This window comes from Caenorhabditis remanei, chromosome I (assembly GCF_010183535.1).
Source record: "Caenorhabditis remanei strain PX506 chromosome I, whole genome shotgun sequence".
NCBI lineage: Eukaryota > Metazoa > Nematoda > Chromadorea > Rhabditida > Rhabditidae > Caenorhabditis > Caenorhabditis remanei.
In genome coordinates, this window is record NC_071328.1 from 5,218,532 (window position 1) to 5,239,490 (window position 20,959).

General features: G+C 36.9%; 2 protein-coding genes across 2 annotated transcripts; both read right to left on the reverse strand.

The window, feature by feature from the left end:
- Positions 1 to 6,678: 6,678 nt before the first annotated feature.
- Positions 6,679 to 7,758, reverse strand: GCK72_000858 (uncharacterized protein; the record flags this gene model as incomplete). The annotated part of the gene is made up of 4 exons (XM_053722716.1): positions 6,679 to 6,988; positions 7,044 to 7,097; positions 7,145 to 7,353; positions 7,651 to 7,758. The coding sequence occupies 4 exons, from the start codon at positions 7,756 to 7,758 to the stop codon at positions 6,679 to 6,681; spliced, it is 681 nt and encodes a 226-aa protein (XP_053591361.1).
- An 11,202-nt stretch (positions 7,759 to 18,960) lies between these two features.
- On the reverse strand, positions 18,961 to 20,254 carry GCK72_000859 (uncharacterized protein; the record flags this gene model as incomplete). The annotated part of the gene is made up of 5 exons (XM_053722717.1): positions 18,961 to 19,134; positions 19,184 to 19,484; positions 19,540 to 19,593; positions 19,641 to 19,849; positions 20,147 to 20,254. The coding sequence occupies 5 exons, from the start codon at positions 20,252 to 20,254 to the stop codon at positions 18,961 to 18,963; spliced, it is 846 nt and encodes a 281-aa protein (XP_053591362.1).
- Positions 20,255 to 20,959: the final 705 nt, after the last annotated feature.

The following is a 20,959-nucleotide window of genomic DNA, read 5'->3' on the forward strand; positions in this document are numbered from 1 at the left end:
CTGACATTTGTAAAGTTGAAAACACTTCCGCGAGTATTCTGAAACCTTTTTGAATGCAGCTCTCCACAATGATTTCGAGTTTTCAGTGAAGTTCATTGAGACGTCTAGTGCGAAGTAAGCAGAAAGGACATTTTAATTCTTCCTCCAGAAGGTAGTTCTATGTGGCCTGTCGTTCTTTGTTTCGTCTATACTGAATCCATTGACATCGATGATATTGAGCTGCAAAAGATGTATTGAGTGTGCAAAGCGATTATATTCTCCTTATCGTTCAACCCACAAAATATTTTTTTCCAACTCTTGGCTTTCATTATGAATTTTCTGGGCGAGTTCCAAAAATGGATAATAGTCAGTGGGACGATCATTCTTCCACAATTTCTTGATGGCATCCTGTGAGTATAGATTTTAGTTTTCGTAAATTGTTCTAAGTTTATCAGACCGAGTGAGAAACCACATTTTCTCACGCTGATTTTATCACTTCCATTTCTCAATTTTCTGATTTTCGACTAATTTGAAGACAGCACTTCTGAACATGTAGTTACCAATTTCAACGAATCCATCGGAAATAAATCCGACTTTTTTTTGTGTTCCACGTGGCATGAACAGTTCTGTAAAGTAATATTAGATCCGTGTTTTTCATCTATGAAACAAACCATTCATAACAAAACTGTAAATGCCCTCGCCCAAATTATGCAAGATATCAAGTGAAGTTTGGTAAGGCAGAATAACGTCCAATATCTTTGCCGGAGTATGTGAGAATCCATTCACTCATTTATTTATTTATTATTTATTTATTTACTTCAAGGGATAAGAGACTATAAGATACAAAGAAGACTTGAAACATATCCCTCACGAGATACGGGTTAGAACTGAGATATGGAATTGAGATCAAGGGGAATTAAAGGAACTAGGCAATTAAAGGCAGGGAATAGAAAAAAAACTGTTAATTATGCAACAAGAAGGGAGCAAGAAATATTCGAACCGGGTGATTGAGGAATCAAGTAAAATAATAAATTGTGAGGGAGAAAGAAAAATATTTACATTGTAGGTAATGGCATTCCAAAACGGAACAGTAAAAGAGAAAAAGTTATCAGATAGAGGAGATAGATAGACAAGAGCCATGGGTCTTCTGGGAGAGTTTGAGAGTCTCACAAAGGTATTAAGGAAGGGAAAGTGAGATGCGCCAGCAATGAATTTGTAAAGTAAGAGTAATTGGGATTTGAGTCTACGGTGTCTAATGGAGTGCATTGAGAGGAGTTCCAGACGTTGCGAGTAGGAAGAGAAAGAGATGTTGCAACGCTGGAGAGTTTTTCTAGAGTATACTCTAAGGGTGGATTCAAGAAGTCTAGAGAGATGAGATGAGGGGGAAAGGCAGAAGATAACAGAGCAATACTCCAAGATAGGAAGAACGTAAGTTTTAAATAAGAATGAGTAGAAAGCAGGATTATTAGACTTGAAGGATTTTAAAATCTGGGAGCAACGAAGTCGGGCAAGAGCCACGGTTCGATTAATGTGAGCACGGAACTTGAGATCAGGTTCAACAAGCAAGCCAAGATCACGAAGAGACTAAATCAATGCCTGCTTGAAGACTAGACGGGAGGTGAGAGTAGATTTTAATATCATCAGCATAGGCAGCCACATGCAGGTGAGGAATATCATTCAAACTGAGTAACAAATCGTTGATAAACAAGAGAAAGAGTAAGGGGCCAGATACGGATCCTTGGGGAACCCCCGAGAAGATAGAAGAGGAAGAGGGATCAATGAAGCTGTTGACTTTAACGGAAAAGGATCTAGAGGAGAGAAAGTCCGAAAACCATGCTACAATGGGAGGGGAAATGCCAAAAGAGGAAAGCTTGTTAAGAAGAAGGTTGTGGGGAATTTGGTCAAAAGCTTTCTGGAAATCAAAGAAGACTACATCAAGTGATTTGTGAGTTTTCAGAATAATATTGTAATTGGATATGACCTGAACTAAGGAAGAGGCGCAGGACCGTTTAGCTAAGAAACCATATTGATGAACTGAAAGCTTATGGGCAAAATCAGATTTGATGCGATTACAGATGATGCGCTCGAAGATTCTAGAGAAGGGATCAGTAAGGCTAATCGGACGGTAGTTATTAGGAAAACTGGCATTACCTTTCTTAAGAACAGAGGTAACTACGGCTTTTTTCCATGATTGTGGGACAGTAGAGGTGCGGAAGGAATCATTGAAGACAATGGATAGGGGAAGGGCAAGAGTAGTGGCGCATTTTTTGATAAGAAGAAAGTTGGCAAGATGGGGTGAGAAACCACAGCGGGGCGGCAGTTTACGTAAGGAGTTTTCAATTACCCACGGTGCAAACATATCAGAATCCTGTAGGTCAATGAGATGAGATGCTGAAGGGTTTACTGAGGAGGAGAAATCAGAGACATTAGGAACTGCTGTAGGGTTTTTAAAATTGGATGAGAAGGCAGTAGTGAAGATGGCGGCTTTCTCGGAGTCTGTACTGACGATTCTACCAAGATGGGAGAGAGATGGAATTCTAGAAGTGCATCTTAATCTTCTAGTTATGAGAGAACGGGCGGCAAAGCTGTGAGGGGAGTTGAGTATAAGTTTTTCAGTTCTGGCATAGTTGCATAGTTCTGTCATAGTTGCATAGTTCTGGCATAGTTTCATAGTTCTGGCTTAGTTGCACACTCCTTTTCTTGAATCATTCAATGTGAGCAATCCTGGTCGTACGTCATACCTAGCTGAACTGAAGAGATTTGAGGATTGGAAAGAACTTGTATGAAATTGAAACCGTGTTCTTCTGTTTTATAGAAAGTATCAGGTGCCAAACAGTGAAAACATGATTGTGACTATTGATGAGACTTGATTCCTCTTGTCATCTGAGTAGTTTGAATTCTTTCGGATAAGTTTCCGAAATAGGTCACAATCTTTCGAAAAATTCAATTTTCATTGATAATGATGGTGTCGAAATGCTTACCTCGTATTACCAGGAATAGAAATACCATCAATAGACATTTTTTTTCTGATTTCCATCTTTTCTTGAAAAATGTAGCTGATAAATTATGGTCTGAAAGTGTTCCTTTTCTTCAAATTTTCACGAATTTTTCTAATACCTACTAAATAGTTAATAACGATATCTTCCAGTTGTACCATAACACCAACTCGCACAAATTTCGCCATATGCGAATTTCTGTTCACATGAATTGCAGTAATAATTGGAAGTATACAAATTTTTTCTGATATTCCACAAGTTTTGAACCTTCGCCTCAAATTGATGCACAAACATGTACAGACAGAAATCTTAGGCACTCTAAAAAAATAATTTTTAGTCTAGCACTAAACATAAGAACATACCTTGTTGAAAAAGTCTTGACAAGCATGATGCAGATAAGAATTGAATGACATCGTCGGTAGCATGTTTGAGATTATTTAGCAGCCCTAGAAAAGGGAACACTTACTAGGTAATGACAACAGCGTTTTCATCACTTACCTTGATTGTTTTCACTGCGATTCAACTGCTCATCACCTTCTGTGAAGATAATGTCTTCAAACTGGGTTTCTGGTGATCGCTCGTCGACAACAACACTATTGGTACCATAATCCACGTTAAATTTCGTTAAAATCTGAGAAGCGACTGAAAAGATGAAAAAAGTTGCAATTTGTTAGTAAAACTAGAGAGAATTTATCTTTTCTATGAACTCCTTTTCTACAAAAGTCCTTTGAAAGACATCGAGGCATTTTATATATTATTACGATAGAAAAAACTTAAAAGTATTCAAAATCGAGAAAAAAAGAAGAGCAGGTAAAAATAATGCAAAAAAATTTAAATAATTAGAGTCTGGTGTTCCGCCATGAAGCGTTCAGTTTGGCCAATTATCCATATACGGACCGTGTGCGAACAGTTTACTATGCCTCGTGAAAGAGTCGTATCCGAGCACAAATATGGCAGTCTACGTTCTGCCTGATTAACGCTATGCATGTTTTTGTAATCATTCATTAGAACTCAATTTGAAACTTAATTTTGCATCTAAAGAAAATAAAAGCAATTACAATTTGTAGTTAACCTCTTTTTTGTACGAGCTTTTTCTAGAGAGTTATGATCATTTTAGGGGGACAGCTCAAAAAGCACTATATATTGCACTGAAATGGGACAAATTGAGAGAGAAATTACTTTGTCGATTTGTAACTTGCAAGGGAGTGTCCGTACGAAAAATTTTTCAACTACAAAAACAAAGTTCTGCTTTTGTTCTGTTTGGTTTATATATAGTTACTTTGTGGGACAATCAGTGATACTGTAACACCTTCTCAAAGTTGGCCATTTTCAACTGAAAAAGGCCAAATTGTAAATCTTACTGCATGGTACTGTACGTGATGTCTAGGTTTTACCTTAGCATTTGTAAAACATCTCCGAACCATTTAAAGAGATTTCATACAGTTATCTTCTTTTTGTAGAAACGACCACCTCAAATTTGGGTAATTAAACCGTTTATTTAGAAGCTAAGAAATATAAGAAAAGAATAATACAAAATAAGAAAAAAGGAGGAAAAAGAGCTGACGATTCTTCCTCCCGAGGAGGTCGGTATTTATACCATCCTGGGAAGCAAGAGAGTGTGGTCAGAGAAGAGTGCTCATGTGGGCGCGGGGTTTTATGGGCTATATTCCATGGGAATGGGAATTGAGGAAAAAATGAATGATCAACACCAAAACTGATCATGAATCATCCAAAAGATCTAGAAATCAAATCCATGATTTGACACTTTTGATAGAGTACCTGCACTTGTCTGCTTATCTGTCTGTCGCTCTTCAGTGATTTTTATGAATGAATAATCTCCGTAATGATTCAATACAAAGCATATTCAAGATGAGTCAATGGGAGCATCCGTAACGGATCGTTTGCGAACGACCTGTGTAACCACTCAACCACCCACGACGATGGAAGATTCGAAGAGAAGGAGGGAGTCTTGTCTGAGTTCCTCTCTTTTCAAGAAGTTCGCTAAAACGGAGGGCAGTATATACAGACATGATGGCAAGGGGGAAGAGGAAACCGCAACAAAGGCTAAATAAAGGAAAAAAAAGAAAGAAATATATTTTACGAAATGACCAGAGAGGGGGGAGAGAAAACCATTAGTATTGAAGGAGAAAAAGTTGAATTTGACAGGAATTGAGGTTTGGGAAATGAGATGCGCCAGCAATAAATTTATAGAGAAGGACTAATTGAGCTTTGAGTTTACGGTGTCTTATAGAGTGGATAGAGAGGAGTTCAAGACGATTTGAATAGGACGAGAAAGGGATATTACATCGTTGGAGAGTTTTCCTAAAGTAAATTCGTAAAGTGGGTTCAGGAAGTCTAGAGAGAGGTGAGGAGGGGGCAAGACGGAAGATAACATATTCAAGAATGGGATGAACGTTTTGAATAGAAAAGAGTAAAGGCAGGATTGTTCGATTTGAAGTATTTAAGGATTTGGGAAGAGCGAAGACAAGCAAGAGATACAGATTTTTTAATGTGGGCACGAAACTTGAGATCAAGTTTGAACAGAATTCTGAGATTACGAACCGAGTTATTATTTTGAAAGTTATAGGCATCAACTTGGTTGTTCTAATTAGTATAATCAGTTCTGATTCGGGCAGTTACGTCTGATAGAAAGGTGGTTGAAAACGATTTTGTAGATGTCTTCTTCATATTTATAGACTTGTAGAACATAGTAATCGGGGAAGAGAGTGGTGGTAGTTGTGGTTGTGAAGTTCTTGGGCATGTCTGAAAATCTGAGAATTAAACTCATAACCTACAAAACATAATGAGACAAGTTCTATCACGGAAGAACAAAATCAACTATTTGAAAAATTGTTATTTTTTCGTTTCTTATTCAGTTTTCAGAATAACAAAGAATTACCTTCTGAGTGATCGTCTAGAAAAGAAGCACTTTCAGTTTTGACTGTAATTATGAAAAAGAAGAATAACAGAACAGTGGAATATATGGTTCTTTCACATTTACCACACAAGGTGATCGTGGTAAGTAATAATATAAGAGGGGAAATACAAAAGTGACTTATATTTTTTCATTCAATTATCCAGAACTGCTTTTCATGTGACACTCTTCCAGAAAATGACTACAGCTTCAATTTCAATTCAGATTGAAAAGATATTGAATTAAAAGAAATTCAATAGATAAATGATCAAGTTCTGACTTTTTAAACTCAGATCACATTCCTTTTCATCAAAATCACTATCTTTGTCGATTTCATTGTGATCTCCTTCGTCTCTTCTATGTAAGTCTTCTGTATCTTGTCTAAAGCTGAAAGTTCAAATTTGCATTCCAAAAGAAGATCAACAATTGACTGAATTTTGGCTCTATTTCCGAGTAGAAGATTTTAAAAAATATAGAGGTCTCCAGAAAAATCAGAGAGCTCTGAGAACAACAACAGATGGACGTATGTTCAGTTTTGGATTCTACTACTTTCATCAAAAATTAGAAAATGCGATTTCTCAGAGATTTTGTTGTCAAATGAGCTGATAATTAGCACGAATATTATTTAAGTCATGATAGTTCAGATGCTTTTTACCGATTATTTCTAGATATTCTAGAAAAAAGTTATAAACTATGTCCAGTTTTGTCCTCTGTCACTTTCATCAAAAGTTACATATCAATGAAATAACATCGAAAATTCCAATTTATCATTTACATATCATCCGACCGTTAATCCTTCTTCATCTTTTTTTTGTCGATTTTCTCGAGTGTGTCGAGTCTTGCTTTTTCCGATGCAACTTCTTTTGCAGCGAGGGCTGCTCGAAGACGACCGACTTCGGCTTCCAACCAATTTGATCGTGTTTCCAGCACCTTTTCATTCTCTTCCAATTTTCCCTCCAAATCAGAGATCTTTTGTATCGCAACACGACGTTGCTCTGTCATTGTTCTCAATTCCATTTCCAACTTCGATATTCTTGTATTACTGACACTAGAATCGACATCTTTCCAGTCAATTGAGTTGGAAGAGCAGGATAGTAATCTAAAAACAAGGGAATGTTTCAGTATGAGATGATCTACATTCCTCTGAAACTTACCGGCTACTCGATTTGTCGGGAATTGGTGAACCATCGGATAAAACACTTACTTCTCTGAAATAGAAAAATGAAGAATGTTTAGATTTTCATTTGAAACTTACCTCAGAGGAGATTCTTCTCGAGTCATACAACACTTCATAAAGTGTTCTTTCTTTCGTGGCGAATTTGCTTTTTTGACCACGAATGTACGGTTTGAATTCTCTTCTCTCAAGATTATAGAAGTGGAAGTTTCGGAAGGTTTGTTGATTGGAGTGATAAAATGCAATCCGTAATTTTCAGGCCGAACTTGGATTCCGTCGTTTGGAGTAGACTGTAAAAATATGTAGTTGGAACGGAATATTAACGAGAAAAAAGAATCCTCTATTAGCTGAATTCAAAGCTGAAGGGCATAAGATTAGAGAATTTCTAGATGTTAAACATTTTATTTTTGGCATCATTTTTCGATACAATAATTAAGTTTTTGTAGATTATACAAATGGAGGGAATCTTTAAGAACCAATAAAGATACAAACATTTCAGAACACACTTTTTGAAATGTGTTTTTCTTTGAATATCAACCGTCGGAAAAGAAAACTTTGCCATGCAATAGAAAAAATCGTCCACTCACAGTCTTTGGATTTTTAACAACTTCTTTCAAAGATGATCCCAAACAATTCGTCTGGCTAGTCTCAGTTTCAGTCTTGTCTCCCATAGTCTTATCACTGATCCCAGCCATTTCAGAGTTGCTTTTGTTTGACTTCTTCAGATCCTGAAGCGTGAACTTATTATCTGGGCATTATTTCATCGAATCTCACTCTTTTTCTATTTAGTTGCTGTTTCCTTCTTTTCAATTCCTTCTGTTTCGAATCACCCTCTTTCTGAATTTATTTTTTATAATCGTCTCTTCTCTTGTATCAAACTCAAATTAATTGGGCAGTTTACCTTCCGATACTTCCTTTTAGTTTTTTGATTCAAATTAACACTAATCGCCACAGGCGCATTAATATTTGCAGACTGCATTCTCGAACCAATATTTCTGTCACTCTCAATACTCTGAACAAATGAATATGCCATTTAGTTAGCTTAGAATGACTTACGACCTTCGAGTGACTGACACTTATATGTGATATGAATATCAAACGAGGGTTCTTTTTTGCACCCAATGTCTCTTTCCGAGATAAAAATAAATTCTATTGAAACAGAATGCCCTTCAAAATTATTTCAATGATAGTCGTGTCACGTTTTCTTAAAAGAACCACATATACAAAACTGTTTCAGTAACTATGAAATCTACAAGTTCACAAGCTTTTAAGAGGTAACTAACGTGACACGACTATTCTTTTTCCGCCACATCTTTCTCGCCGTCATTTTCAGCATTCGGGCGTTCTTCTCTTTCCTTCCCATGAGTGTCTTTTTTTCCCTGCCAGCCTTCAGAACTTTCATTCTTCTGACCATTTCCACGGCGATGTTCGTTTTCTTGTTGCAGCACGATATCTTTCAGATGATCGTACTACTTTTCCAACGATAACTCGAAACGCTTCATTATGAGCATTTTGTGCAATGTCTCATCTCCGCGCACCGCTTTCATCAGCTTTGTTGTTCTCATCTGAGACATCGTCTCCTGCTTCACCTCCGGGAACGCCTTCCTCGACCACTTCTCTACCTCCAGGAGATACTCCCACATCTTCTGGTCCGACCTCTTCTCCAGTACTTCAAACTCGTTCAGCTCTTCGATCTTACTATCTCCTTGTCGCTTTCGAAGCTTTTGTTCAAACTCTTCGAGCAGCGACTGTATCGATCTTTCGTAGCTTTTTTTTTTATTTTTTATTTTTTATTTTTTTTTCACGACAAAATGGCTATAAAAATTCACAGAAGACTTGAACATGTCCCTCACGAGACAGTTTCAAGTAAAAAAGCTCTTCGGTAACGTTTTGAAAAATGACTTGGCTACCCTTTTCAATAAGGTTTCTTCTAAGATTGTGACCAGCTCGTTATCACTCTCTGTGATATGGTTGTACTTCAACAAGAATGCCCTTTTGAACTCTTTGAACTCGCCTGTTTCATTAAACGTTTTTGGCTCCGGCAATGCTGAAAACTTCAACATCCTGTTCATACATTGAACCATCTCGTTGACTTCGCTACTTCCAGAGTGACTCAAAGTTTTCCTGCTAAACCTCTCCTCCTTTCTTCCTGCGTCTCTCATCGTTTCTCTCGAAGTCCCAATTTTCCACCTTCTCTTACAAGCTTTTGCTTCCTTGACTTTCTTCCCACAAACTATTCGGCTTGCGTTAATCCAGCTCCAACGTCTTCCTCTGTTGCTTCAGCGCTTTCTCCGGCTTGACTTAGACGTCCCTCAAAACATTCAAACGTCCTTTGGAGACCTAGAAATACAAAAAAAAAAACCAAGAGCTTGCTCTGAAACTTGTAAATACTTATTACCTAAAACAAAAATACCTTAAAGCTTCTGATAACTCCTTACCTCTGGCCCACTCTAAGACTGCCCTTCTTCGTCTCGGACCTCGAAACCTTTCTCACCCGTACACTATTGGAGGTTCCCTCATTGATTCCGTTGATTCTGTTAGGGATTTAGGTTTATTAATAGAACCTAATCTCAAGTTCACTAGACACATTAATCGGGCTGTTGCTCTCGCCTTACTCCGTTCAAAACAACTACTGAAATCTTTCAAATCCAACTCTCCCCAATTTTATATCTTCCTATTCAAAACTTACGTACTCCCTCTAGTTGAATACTGCTCCGTCGTTTATTCATCTCCACCATCATCTAAACTAGCGCACAAGCTCGAAACTCCTCTCAGATTCTTTTCGCGGAAAATTTTTCAACGCTGTAACACACCTTATTGTTCCTACTCGGATCGCCTCTCCCAACTTGACCTCTTTTCTATGCGCCACCGTAGGCTCAAAGCGCAACTACTTCTCTTATACAATCTTATAATCGGCGCCTCATATTTTCCTAGTCTTGAGACCCATGTCAGGTTAAGTTCCTCCTCCCGTCGCCCAATGTCTCTTATCTGTATAAATCCTAATTGCTCTAATTTTTTCTCAACTGTAATACCTATTTGGAATGCCTTAACTATTAATGTCCCCCATTTCCTTTGCCCATCGGAATTCAAGTCTCTTCTTGTGAATAATATTGCACGATTCTGATTTTTTTTTCTTTCTTTATTCTCCCTCCCCCTTGCCCAACACCTATTTTTTAATTCCTTATTTCCCGGTTTCCCTTCTCAGGTTTAGTCTCGTGAGGGACTTTACCTGACCTCCAGTGACATTTTCTGTATATTTAAATAGTTAAATAAAAATACCAAATACCAAAGCTTGCTCTGAATTTGCTCTTAAACTCAGTGCTCTGAAAGTAGCGAATTCCTTGAAACAAAGACATCCAGGATCTTGCTTGCACACTTTTCCAAAGTTTTAAGAGACAATGTCAATAATTCTCAAACTGCCCATAGAACACATCGGCCAAACGCAATTAACCTATTTGATTTTTTGATATTATGGATCCATATGATGATGTTATGAAAAAACCGTACATCTTTTTAGGCTCCGCCCCCTTTGACATATAGAAAAAATCGTGGAAGTGAAAAAATGAATTTTTCCCTTCAACTGATATCTGAAAAAAGTTTAAAAATGAGTTTTTGCCATGTTTTTGAACATTTTTGTGTTGACAATTTTTGAAAAATCTTTTGGCATCAATCAAAAAAAATTGAGTTCGCATGCCTCGCATGCCCCCAACATTTTTTTCATTAGGTTAAAAAAGTTTCTTATTGCAATTTGATTGTCCTTAGACCGTCCAACTTTGAGCCAATTTTTATTCCGAAATTACGCGACCTTTTTTTTATAAGAAAAAAATGTATGTTTTTTCACGAAATTTTCACGTACACCCCTCCATGGTGAAAAAAGTGAAAGTCTCAAAATTTTAAGAAACTTTGTATATAAGTTTATTTAGCAGTAATTGAAATGTTCACAAAGCATGAAAACCTTAAAAACATTTCCTCTGAACTTATGAGACCTCAAAATTCATTGTCGCGTTTTTCAGATGCTTTCTGTGAAAAACTGATTTTTTTAAAACAAATTTTCATTAGTTTTTACCGTATTTTTTATTGGAAACATCTTTAAATTCCAAAAACCTTTTTTCTATTCTTTCCCTCTTCTAAACTCTTATTATTCCAAAAAATTGGTTTTTCAAAAATATCTTCTTTTTTTCCGATTTCACTGAAAATTCGACCAACTTTGAAACTTTGTCACGAGGTTCCCTGTTATCCAATTTTAAAAAATTGTGTTGTTCACGTAGATCATACTTAGCTCTACATTTCTATAGTTTACAACTTTTTTGTACGTCTCTAGCGAGATATGGTGTGGCGGAGTAGTCATACCTTCATGTCTTCAGGTAAACGGGATGCACGCCTACCTTACTTCAGATCGGAATAAAAATTGGCTCAAAGTTGGACGGTCTAAGGACAATCAAATTGCAATAAGAAACTTTTTTAACCTAATGAAAAAAATGTTGGGGCATGCGAAAAACTGTAAATTTTATAAAAACTCAATTTTTTTTGATTGATGCCAAAAGATTTTTCAAAAATTGTCAACACAAAAATGTTCAAAAACATGGCTAAAACTCATTTTTAAACTTTTTTCAGATATCAGTTGAAGGGAAAAATTCATTTTTTTACTTCCACGATTTTTTTCTATATGTCAAAGGGGGCGGAGCCTAAAAAGATGTACGGTTTTTTCATAACATCATCATATGGATCCATAATATCAAAAAATCAAATAGGTTAATTGCGTTTGGCCGATGTGTTCTATGGGCAGTTTGAGAATTATTGACATTGTCTCTTAAAACTTTGGAAAAGTGTGCAAGCAAGATCCTGGATGTCTTTGTTTCAAGGAATTCGCTACTTTCAGAGCACTGAGTTTAAGAGCAAATTCAGAGCAAGCTTTAAGGTATTTTTGTTTTAGGTAATAAGTATTTACAAGTTTCAGAGCAAGCTCTTGGTTTTTTTTTGTTTTCAAGGGACGTCTAAATCTTTTTTTGAGCATTTCTAGGTCTCCAAAGGACGTTTGAATGTTTGGAGGGACGTCTAAGTCTTCCAAGGGACGTCTAAGTGTTTTTTGGGACGTTCGAGTTTTCAAAGGACATCTAAGCTTTAATAGAGCCATTTTTTAAACACGGATATAATTACATGGATAGTAATGATTAAGTTCGGTTAATTAGTCATCGAAGAAATCGGCAGGCCGACGGTAGACGTAATGGATACTCTCATATCAAACTCTCATTTCAGACACGACACGATCCAAAATAGTGATTCCATATGTGTTAAGTTTCTGAAACTAAAATGTTAAATGAACTTTTTAAACAAAACTCTGATCTTACCGTTTCTATAGATTTTCTAGTCATCGCACAAGAATACGCATCGATAATCAAGTCTTTCTCTTTCACTGCATCTTGCCATCGAGAAGGATAACAATTAACGCCATTACGCAACACAGCTCTTCAGATAAAAATAATTACTGTTAAAGTTGTTATGAATAATCTATATTTACCTTGTGGACAACAGCATAAGTATCATCATCTGTTCAATAGACATTCTCTCATAGACAAAGCTCTCCAAATGGTTCTGGAAATTGAATTAAATTTCCAATTAAATTTCCGAGTAGGACAGATTCCTACTCTCATGTGTTACTCTACTGAATCGTGTCCGTTTTTCATAATCATTTTTTGAGAGGTAGCTGATATATTCAGCAATAAAAATATTAGTTTTTTGAAGAAGGACCATTTCTAATGTTAACGATAATCAATTTGTCCTGATCTTCATTTGAAAATTTCAAAAACAAAACTTTATATTTTTCTCTTGGAGTTATTGACTTTTTTGTTGCAAAATGTTGGGAAATACTCAAGCAAACAAATAATTTTGTTGAATTGACTTTTTAGGCCCTGAATTTCGTGCTAGAGCTCCAGAAGTCAAAAGTAGTGCATTCGGGAAAATCTTCATAACTTATCAAAAAATGTTCCAACTTAGTTGAAACATGTACCAAAAATGTATCTCCAGTTTTTCTACAAGTCATCATTGAAAAATTACAGTTTCAGAAATAATAATAGTTCTAATTTTTTCAGTCAAATTAATTTTTATTCCTTTTTTTCTCAGTTTTCAATATTTTCTGGCTATAAAACAAAAACAAAATGAATACGTCCATGTGTTTTATTATGTGTGAAAAAACACTTTGTATGCAGTTTTTGAAAAGTATGTTCGTTTTATACCCTGGAAATTGTGAAAAATGGGAATAAACCACTTTTGAGTGAAAAAATTATGTTGTCCAAAACTGTAATTTTTTAAACAATGGTTTGGAAAAAGAACCACAGCAAGTCTTTCCGGAAACCGGAATCCGGAACCGGAATAACGAAAAAACCCGGAATTCCGGAATTTCGGAATCCGGAATAATTCGATAAATTTGCAAAACAGAGTAATTTTTTCGAGTGTGTTTTAATGATAAATGAAATTTAAAACTACGTTTGAGGATCAAACCGAAAAAGAAGTACAATAATTGTCTTTTAAACAATCGAAACAATTTTAATATTCAACTTCTGGATTACGGAAAAAGGAAACTCAAAAAACCGGAATCCGCAATCCGGAACCGGAAAGAAAATTTTCACTTTCCGGAATCCGGAACCGGTACCGGAATGTCAAAAAACCCGGAATTCCGGACAACAATGCTGTTGACATCTGGAGATCTAGCACGATACTCAGGGTTCAAGAAGCCAAAAAAGATTTTTTGCTTATTTAAACGAACATTTTGAAACAAAAAAACTCGATAACTCCAAGAGAAAAATAACAAATTTGCTTCGAATTTTCAAATCAAGATCCGGATAAATTGATTATCGATAAAATAAAAAATAGAAATTTTTCAGAAAAAAATGTTTCTCTCATTGACGAATATTTCGACTACTTGTTGTCGAAAAAAAGTTTACGCAAAATAGAACAGAGTTAGACATGAAAGTACAACAGTGTACTCACTTGCGCTCGCTACTGTATTCATGTTTACCTCACTACTGAAGTTGAAATCGTTCAACCAGCTCCGTGTCGTAACATACTTCATAGACCCTCGGGTATCTTTTGATTTCAAAATGCTGAAGTCATGTTTCCAACGATGAGCGTATTTGAATGGAAGAAGTATTGGTGGTCTTTTTATGCGAAAATGGGACTTGGCAATTCTGTAAGAATATCGAAGAGAGATGGAAATAATCTCCGAAAAGATATCGTAGTAGTCGTTCTTTCTTGAAAAAGAGTTTGGCTACTCAGGTATTTTTGGGCAAGGGTGGGGCAGCAAAACTTTCAATTGAACCCTGTGGCCCGTGAATAGGGCACAGTGCTTACAAAAAGGGCCTCATAGCCCAGTAGGCACAGGTTGGGCACAGGTTGGGCCACAGGTTGAGAGATAGGAAATACTTGGTGGATGTGGGCACAGGTTGGGCGATTGGTGAGGATGGAAGGACACAGCATGGGCACGGAGTGGGCACGGAGTGGGCACAAGTTGAGAAATCGCGATCTGTACACTCTGTTATTTCGCCACGATGTGTCTTATTTATTTCGTTTCTTTTTCAATTTTATCGTCCTTTTATACTTATTTCGCACAGAAATTGAAAAATCTAAACTCGACTTCACAGGTAAGACAGTATTTTTTACTTGTTTTTGTCTAAATTTGGTGTATTTCAGCTGAACAAAAAATGACTTCAACAACACAATAACCGTCATCAACTACGCTCTCCAGCTGCTCATTTTCTTCTATCTTTATTTTTTTTTGCATTTAATCGTTGTAATTTGTATATTTGTAGTTTTCACGGAAAGTTATTTCCTTTTCCTGTATCCCTATTCTTCTTGTTCTAGTTTGACCAATTTCAGCTTACTTTATCCTATTACTTCCCATAATTATTAAAATAATCAATTTGTGTTTGAATTTGACAAATAAATAGTAGAAAGTACAAAAACGTGTATTCTGGTTAATCATTGGGATGAAGTGAAAAGAGCAAAGAGAGCTGAATGCCGCGCGTCGTACCGAATTTCGGCACTTCGCCTACGAAATGGGCCATGTGGCCCAGTATATGGGCATGATGGCCCGCGGAGGGCGGGTCATACTGCCCATTTGGTGGGCCACATGGCCCAAAAATACCTGAGTAGGCAGTTTTTTTAATAAACTGAGAATCATTTTCGATATACCGTAAAAACTGTAATATAGGCGCATGCGCCTCTATTTTCCAACCATCTTTTGAAAGTGCGCCTCTATTACAGGGGCGCCTCAAATAGAGGGTGCGACACTAATATTCAAAGCGTCTTTAATAGTGTGACTCTAGGAGCGCTTCTATAATATCACAGTTCTTACGGTTAGTAAAGAAAGCAAATTTTTCGAGAGATCTACCTTAACGGTCTAAAGGTTATTGACTTTGGCCGTTTTCAGTTGAAAATATCCAACTTTGAGAGTATGTTATGGTATCATTTTGAGAAGTTGATTACAGTGGAGTTGAGCTAATGAAGATATTTTGGAGATGAGAGGGTCGAATTTGAGATATGAGTCAGCTACTCGGCTACTTTCCGCTACAGTTGCGCAGCACTAACGCAGCAGTTATTCGTAGAGTTTACTCCTGCTGCGTCAGAGGCGCGCAAGTGTTGCATGAATGCTGCACAGTTGTTGCATCAGTGCTGCCGGCGTGCTGCATGCGCTCATTGCTTCTCGTTTCTAATCAGTATAGTTAATTTGTGAACAGAATAACATAAATAACTATTAATATTTATTTTAAGAATATTAAATTTAAAAAAATTAAAGCAAAAACAAAAAACTTAGAAACGTCATTGAAATTCCATGGTGACCGACAGTCGATGAAGTTTCCAAGTTCCTACTATCTGTAGACGTCCGGTGCCCCAAGCTCATCGACTCTAGAACCGAAAAAGAATGTTTCAATGAAATTCGGTTGGAAACAACTCACATTTTTATATCATCTCTTACTGAAAACGCTTCAAAAGTCCAAATTTTTTATCGAATAGGCGAATCATGTTGATCAGCTGCTCTCTCTGAATCGTTTTTGCCATCCAAACACATTCTTCTTCTGAAAAATAATATTTTCATAAAATAGAGTAAAAATAAGTCGGAAAAATGATAAAACTTGTTAAATAGACAATAAATATCATTGGAAAAAAAAAGAAAAATGCAGCCAAAGTCCAATTTGCATTGGAGCGAATATACAGTTGCTGCACGACTGTTGTGAGATTGTTGCACAACTGGTGCATGCCCCAAAAACAAGGGAACCATCAGTCGCAGTGACGTGAAAGCTGTGTAACTGTTGCATATGTTCTGAGTTTTCCTAATTGCTGTGGAACTGTTGCAATCTTGTCGCGTAACTGTTGCAAAAGCTGTGAATGCTGCGTAACTGTTGCGGGAAGTAGCCGAGTAATAGACTCAGATCCCGTACTACTGTAGATTTTGAGATGGGGATCGAGTCTACATGAAATGGGTAACGTTAATTTTTGGGTCCTAGCTTAACAAGAGAGGTTTTAGTGTGGGCTAACGGGAGAGCATTGGATACTAGGTTTATACCGGCTTGTAGGGAAGGGGTAATAAGAATAGAGTGAAAAATAGTGGAAAAATTTTATTGTCAAGGGGTCCGTTAACCATTACTGAGAAGGTGCGTTCTTGTAGAAAAGCTTCGAACCAGGAGATGTATACGTTTGGCAGACACAAGAATGAGATCTTTTTGATTAAAAAAAGTGATCTACCTGGTCAAAAGCCTTCCTAAAAACAAAGAAGACAATGTCCAGAAAATGGTAAGCTTTCAGGATTATTTTATAGATGGACGTAGAGAAGATCAGGGAACTACGGCAAGAGCGGCGAGCAAGAAATCCGTGCTTGTAGATGGAGAGTTGATGACCCAGTTTGTTGGCAGAGAATTCTTACAAAAAATGCAATGGGTCGATGAGAGAAATGGGATGATAATTTTGTGGGGGTGATGGGTTCTCTTTTTTTAAAGCTGGGATGATTGTTTCCATGCGTTGGGAAAAATTGAAGGGATTTAAAGTAAACAATGGAAAGAGGTAGGGCTAGGATGGTGACACAGTTTTTGATTATACATTTGTATACAGGGTGCGGCATAAATAGTGATACCAATGTTTGGATCAGCTCTGGTTCAGGCACAGAACTCCAGGTGCATCCAAACATATGCTTTGTTATCAGTTTTTATCAGTTTTTTAAGCTTTCAAAGCAACAGATTGTAATTTTAATTTTTACGGTGGTGGCGACCTTTTTTTTCAGAGTGTGTGGAAAGCTATTATGTGAGTTTCAAGAAGGTGAGAGTCCCGCAAATGCAGGTCTTGAGAAAAATAAAACGTAGGGAATGTATTGTCATATTCAAAACCTTATTGAAATATAAACTTTCAGTATTTGTTCCGGCTCCGTCTTGGATATATTCCGACAAATAGAGGATCAGGTCTAATTTGGACCAGAGCGTAAAAAAAGTAGTCTACGGCTTTGAAATTTCAACAAAAATAGTTTAATGAGAGATGAAATTAAAGCTGAATAATTTCTCATTGTGTTCTCAAAAAATCACCGTCCTAGTTTGAGAATTCATGATTTTATGAACGTTGATAGCTCATTAGCTCCTCCTTGGTACGCACAAAATCAATAATTTGATCCCAGTGTTTACTGATGAAAGTAAATGACCATAACAATTGGCCAGAACATCAAAAATAAAACGAATAAAGCAAAACACTCATGGATATTCTGTTAGAACAGAAAATTTCTCGATGAAACAAGAGATCCACCTTCAGTCCCGGTTTTAGTCGGAAGCTACCCGATTAGCTACACTTTTCACATTTTGGTCCACCCAGGAACCAAAATCATTCCAAAATGCCTATCTCGCCGTAACGGGGGATTATCTCGCCAAAACGCGAATTCTTCAAATCTTGTTAATTTGGAATATCAGACCCAAAGAGTTTCATAACAAATAAATTTTGGTTCGAATTTTCTGAATTGTTTTCTGTATAAATCCTGGGACGCGGAAGTCGTATTGGGAACCGTGGGAGCTGGGGAACCGTGGGAAGCGTATTGAGGTGTGGGAGCAAGTGTTGTAGTTGGAGAGGAATTCGAATGGTAGATAGTATATGTTTTCCCGGAATAATTGTTTTCTGATATCGTGCTGAATTTTTTAGGCGAGTTTGAACTTTACGCATTCCATCGGATGCGGGAATGGGTCACTTAAGGGGTTTTGAGTAGGAGAAGGGAAGAATTGAGATGAACTTATCATACTTACTAGATGGGGATGAAAGGGTACTGAAGATTAGGTCTCAGTCGGTAGAGACATGCGTCTAAGGCTCTAAAGTAAAAATTTCGGAAATTTAGGCTGTTTCTGGGTTTAGGGGCTTGCAGGGTACCGATAGCTTTCATACCAAAGGTGGGTTTTATTCAAGTTTGAAGATAGGAAAGTCGCAAGAATAGATGATGAGGTCGAGGATATTCGAAGAGGTTGCGCAGAGTCTGGTGGGAAAAGTGACGTGTTGGGTAACCCCACAAGAATTCAGGAAGCGCTGGAAAAACTTGTGGAGAGAATTAGGGTTGGGTCCCCAGGTGACTTCGGAAGATTGAAGTCTCCAATAAGGAGACATGAGTCAAGAGGGAAGAACTATTTGAGATGATTCATAAGAGCTTCAGATTCGGAGACGTGAGTGTCTGGAGGCCTATTGGCAGCGCAAATTTTCCAGGAAAATAGTCTGAAGGAGCAATCTTGCAAGCTAGTATTTCGGATTTGTATTATTGATTTCTATTGGTGATACGGTAATGATGTTTTTTGGAGAATCAGGCATTATTCCAGTGGCATCAGTTCGCGATCATTCCATGTCAGTCCAATAGAAAACATTATCTTTCGCTTTTCTTAAATGTTGCCTTACCGAAACGCAGAAGCCATTGTCGCTAGCCATTTATCATCTTGCCCTCCATGTTCATCAAAAACGGCGATAATAGAATAAAAATTATACGACTTATTTGACTTTTCAACATCAACAACGGTAATAGTGGGCAACACACTAAATGATGAATTCGATATATGAATTGTCGATTTCTGTAAAAAATATATTTATTTTTGGAAATACTTCATCTACTTCAAATACCGCAGTTTCACTAGATAATTCCCTTTCCAGTTCGACGAGTCTTGCTTTTTCCGGTGCAACTTCTTTTGCTACGAGGGTTGTTTGAAGACGACCGACTTCGGCTTCCAACCAATTTGATCGTGTTTCCAGCACCTTTTCATTCTCTTCCAATTTTCCCTCCAAATCAGAGATCTTTTGTATCTCAACACGACATTGCTCTGTCATTGTTCTCAATTCCATTTCCAACTTTGATATTCTTGTATTACTGACACTAGAATCGACATCTTTCCAGTCAATTGAGTTGGAAGAGCAGGATAGTAATCTAAAAACAAGGGAATGTTTCAGTATGAGATGATCTACATTCCTCTGAAACTTACCGGCTACTCGATTTGTCGGGAATTGGTGAACCATCGGATAAAACACTTACTTCTCTGAAATAGAAAAATGAAGAATGTTTAGATTTTCATTTGAAACTTACCTCAGAGGAGATTCTTCTCGAGTCATACAACACTTCATAAAGTGTTCTTTCTTTCGTGGCGAATTTGCTTTTTTGACCACGAATGTACGGTTTGAATTCTCTTCTCTCAAGATTATAGAAGTGGAAGTTTCGGAAGGTTTGTTGATTGGAGTGATAAAATGCAATCCGTAATTTTCAGGCCGAACTTGGATTCCGTCGTTTGGAGTAGACTGTAAAAATATGTAGTTGGAACGGAATATTAACGAGAAAAAAGAATCCTCTATTAGCTGAATTCAAAGCTGAAGGGCATAAGATTAGAGAATTTCTAGATGTTAAACATTTTATTTTTGGCATCATTTTTCGATACAATAATTAAGTTTTTGTAGATTATACAAATGGAGGGAATCTTTAAGAACCAATAAAGATACAAACATTTCAGAACACACTTTTTGAAATGTGTTTTTCTTTGAATATCAACCGTCGGAAAAGAAAACTTTGCCATGCAATAGAAAAAATCGTCCACTCACAGTCTTTGGATTTTTAACAACTTCTTTCAAAGATGATCCCAAACAATTCGTCTGGCTAGTCTCAGTTTCAGTCTTGTCTCCCATAGTCTTATCACTGATCCCAGCCATTTCAGAGTTGCTTTTGTTTGACTTCTTCAGATCCTGAAGCGTGAACTTATTATCTGGGCATTATTTCATCGAATCTCACTCTTTTTCTATTTAGTTGCTGTTTCCTTCTTTTCAATTCCTTCTGTTTCGAATCACCCTCTTTCTGAATTTATATTTTATAATCGTCTCTTCTCTTGTATCAAACTCAAATTAATTGGGCAGTTTACCTTCCGATACTTCCTTTTAGTTTTTTGATTCAAATTAACACTAATCGCCACAGGCGCATTAATGTTTGCAGACTGCATTCTCGAACCAATATTTCTGTCACTCTCAATACTCAATGTCTCTTTCCGAGATAAAAATAAATTCTATTGAAACAGAATGCCCTTCAAAATTATTTCAATGATAGTCGTGTCACGTTAGTTACCTCTTAAAAGCTTGTGAACTTGTAGATTTCATAGTTACTGAAACAGTTTTGTATATGTGGTTCTTTTAAGAAAACGTGACACGACTATCATTGAAATAATTTTGAAGGGCATTCTGTTTCAATAGAATTTATTTTTATCTCGGAAAGAGACATTGGGTGCAAAAAAGAACCCTCGTTTGATATTCATATCACATATAAGTGTCAGTCACTCGAAGGTCGTAAGTCATTCTAAGCTAACTAAATGGCATATTCATTTGTTCAGAGTATTGAGAGTGACAGAAATATTGGTTCGAGAATGC